Raw genomic sequence first — 1,065 nt, forward strand, 5'->3', positions numbered from 1 at the left:
GGAAAGAGAAGGCTGACAGAGAGTGGAGGCTGATGCCCTATAGTGCCCCCCATCAGTCTTCTAGCACTCACCAGCCATACCAGAACCGCTCCACATACTCTTCCTCTGGGATGAACTCAAAGCAAGGGGTCTGGATGATGTTGAGATAGGTCGAGCCCACATCTCGGGAGCAGGTTGGGCCTACACCTCGGGAGCCGCTGCTGTTTGTCTTCTCTGAGCAGTCCTTTACCCTGCCACACAGGGGACTCAGCCTGACTCCCACGCCTCCAGGACTCTCCAGGGGTTCAGAGCCAGAAGCCTGAGGGACAGTGGGCTTTGGCTGGGCTCAGCCCAGGCTGCCAAAAGACCTCTTCCCCATTGCTTTTAGAGCAGAGCCAGGTTTACAAAGCTGGGGCTAGGCTGGCAGTGACAGGTCAAAGCTAAAGGAGTGAACGGTAGTGAAAGTTTATACCTGGCTCTGCCCAGGAGTCTCCTGGGCTGTGGATCCTCCAAGTAGGAGGGCCCTTACCTAGAATCACAGTCGCAGTGGCTGACAGAGTGCAGGTGCAGGTCGTGGTGGACATAGTCAGAGGTGTAGGGGTGGATGACATGCCCGGCACACGGCTTGTGTTTCCAGCAGCACCTGTCAGTGTCCTTGAATTCACCTGAAAGATAGGTATCTGGGTCACACAGGGTGGCAACAGCAGCATCACATCTATGGGTCTCCCCTTAGCCACCACCTTCCTCCCCAACCCACCCCGCCACCGCCACCCCCTGCCAAGCTGTTTCTATTTCCTAGTAGTAACTCCAGGTCTCAGCACTCTACTCCACCCAGTCCACTGGGTGAATTTGCCTACCCCCTGACAGACTCCCAGGAAAATGTCTCACCAAGGCCTTTACCACTGTCCTGAGACACCTGCTTCTCCTCCTCTCCTGCCTTCCATGGGAGCCTACCCTCCTGGGGCCCTCTACTGACTCCCACTTGCCTCTCAGCTGCTCATAGTTACCAGCTACCCCACTTTACAGGGCACCTGGGTAGGCAAAGGCCCTCGTACCATGGCAGATTGTGGAGTGCCACTTCAGAGT

At 56.5% G+C, this 1,065-nt stretch overlaps 1 protein-coding gene across 3 annotated transcripts in view; it reads right to left on the reverse strand.

Moving 5' to 3' along the window:
• PROCA1 (protein interacting with cyclin A1) overlaps window positions 1–1,065 on the reverse strand; it is an 8,768-nt gene that overhangs the window by 1,761 nt on the left and 5,942 nt on the right. For all 3 annotated transcript variants that reach the window (XM_015599084.2, XM_006925009.3, XM_015599083.2), the window contains 3 exons: window positions 509–644; window positions 69–230; window positions 1–3 (listed from right to left, as the gene is read on the reverse strand). The exon at window positions 1–3 is cut by the window's left edge and continues 1,761 nt beyond it. In XM_015599084.2, coding sequence (XP_015454570.1) covers window positions 1–3; window positions 69–230; window positions 509–644 — 301 coding nt within the window. The remainder of the gene's footprint in view (window positions 4–68; window positions 231–508; window positions 645–1,065) is intronic.

The sequence above is a fragment of the Pteropus alecto genome, unplaced genomic scaffold (assembly GCF_000325575.1).
Source record: "Pteropus alecto unplaced genomic scaffold, ASM32557v1 scaffold98, whole genome shotgun sequence".
Taxonomy (NCBI): domain Eukaryota; kingdom Metazoa; phylum Chordata; class Mammalia; order Chiroptera; family Pteropodidae; genus Pteropus; species Pteropus alecto.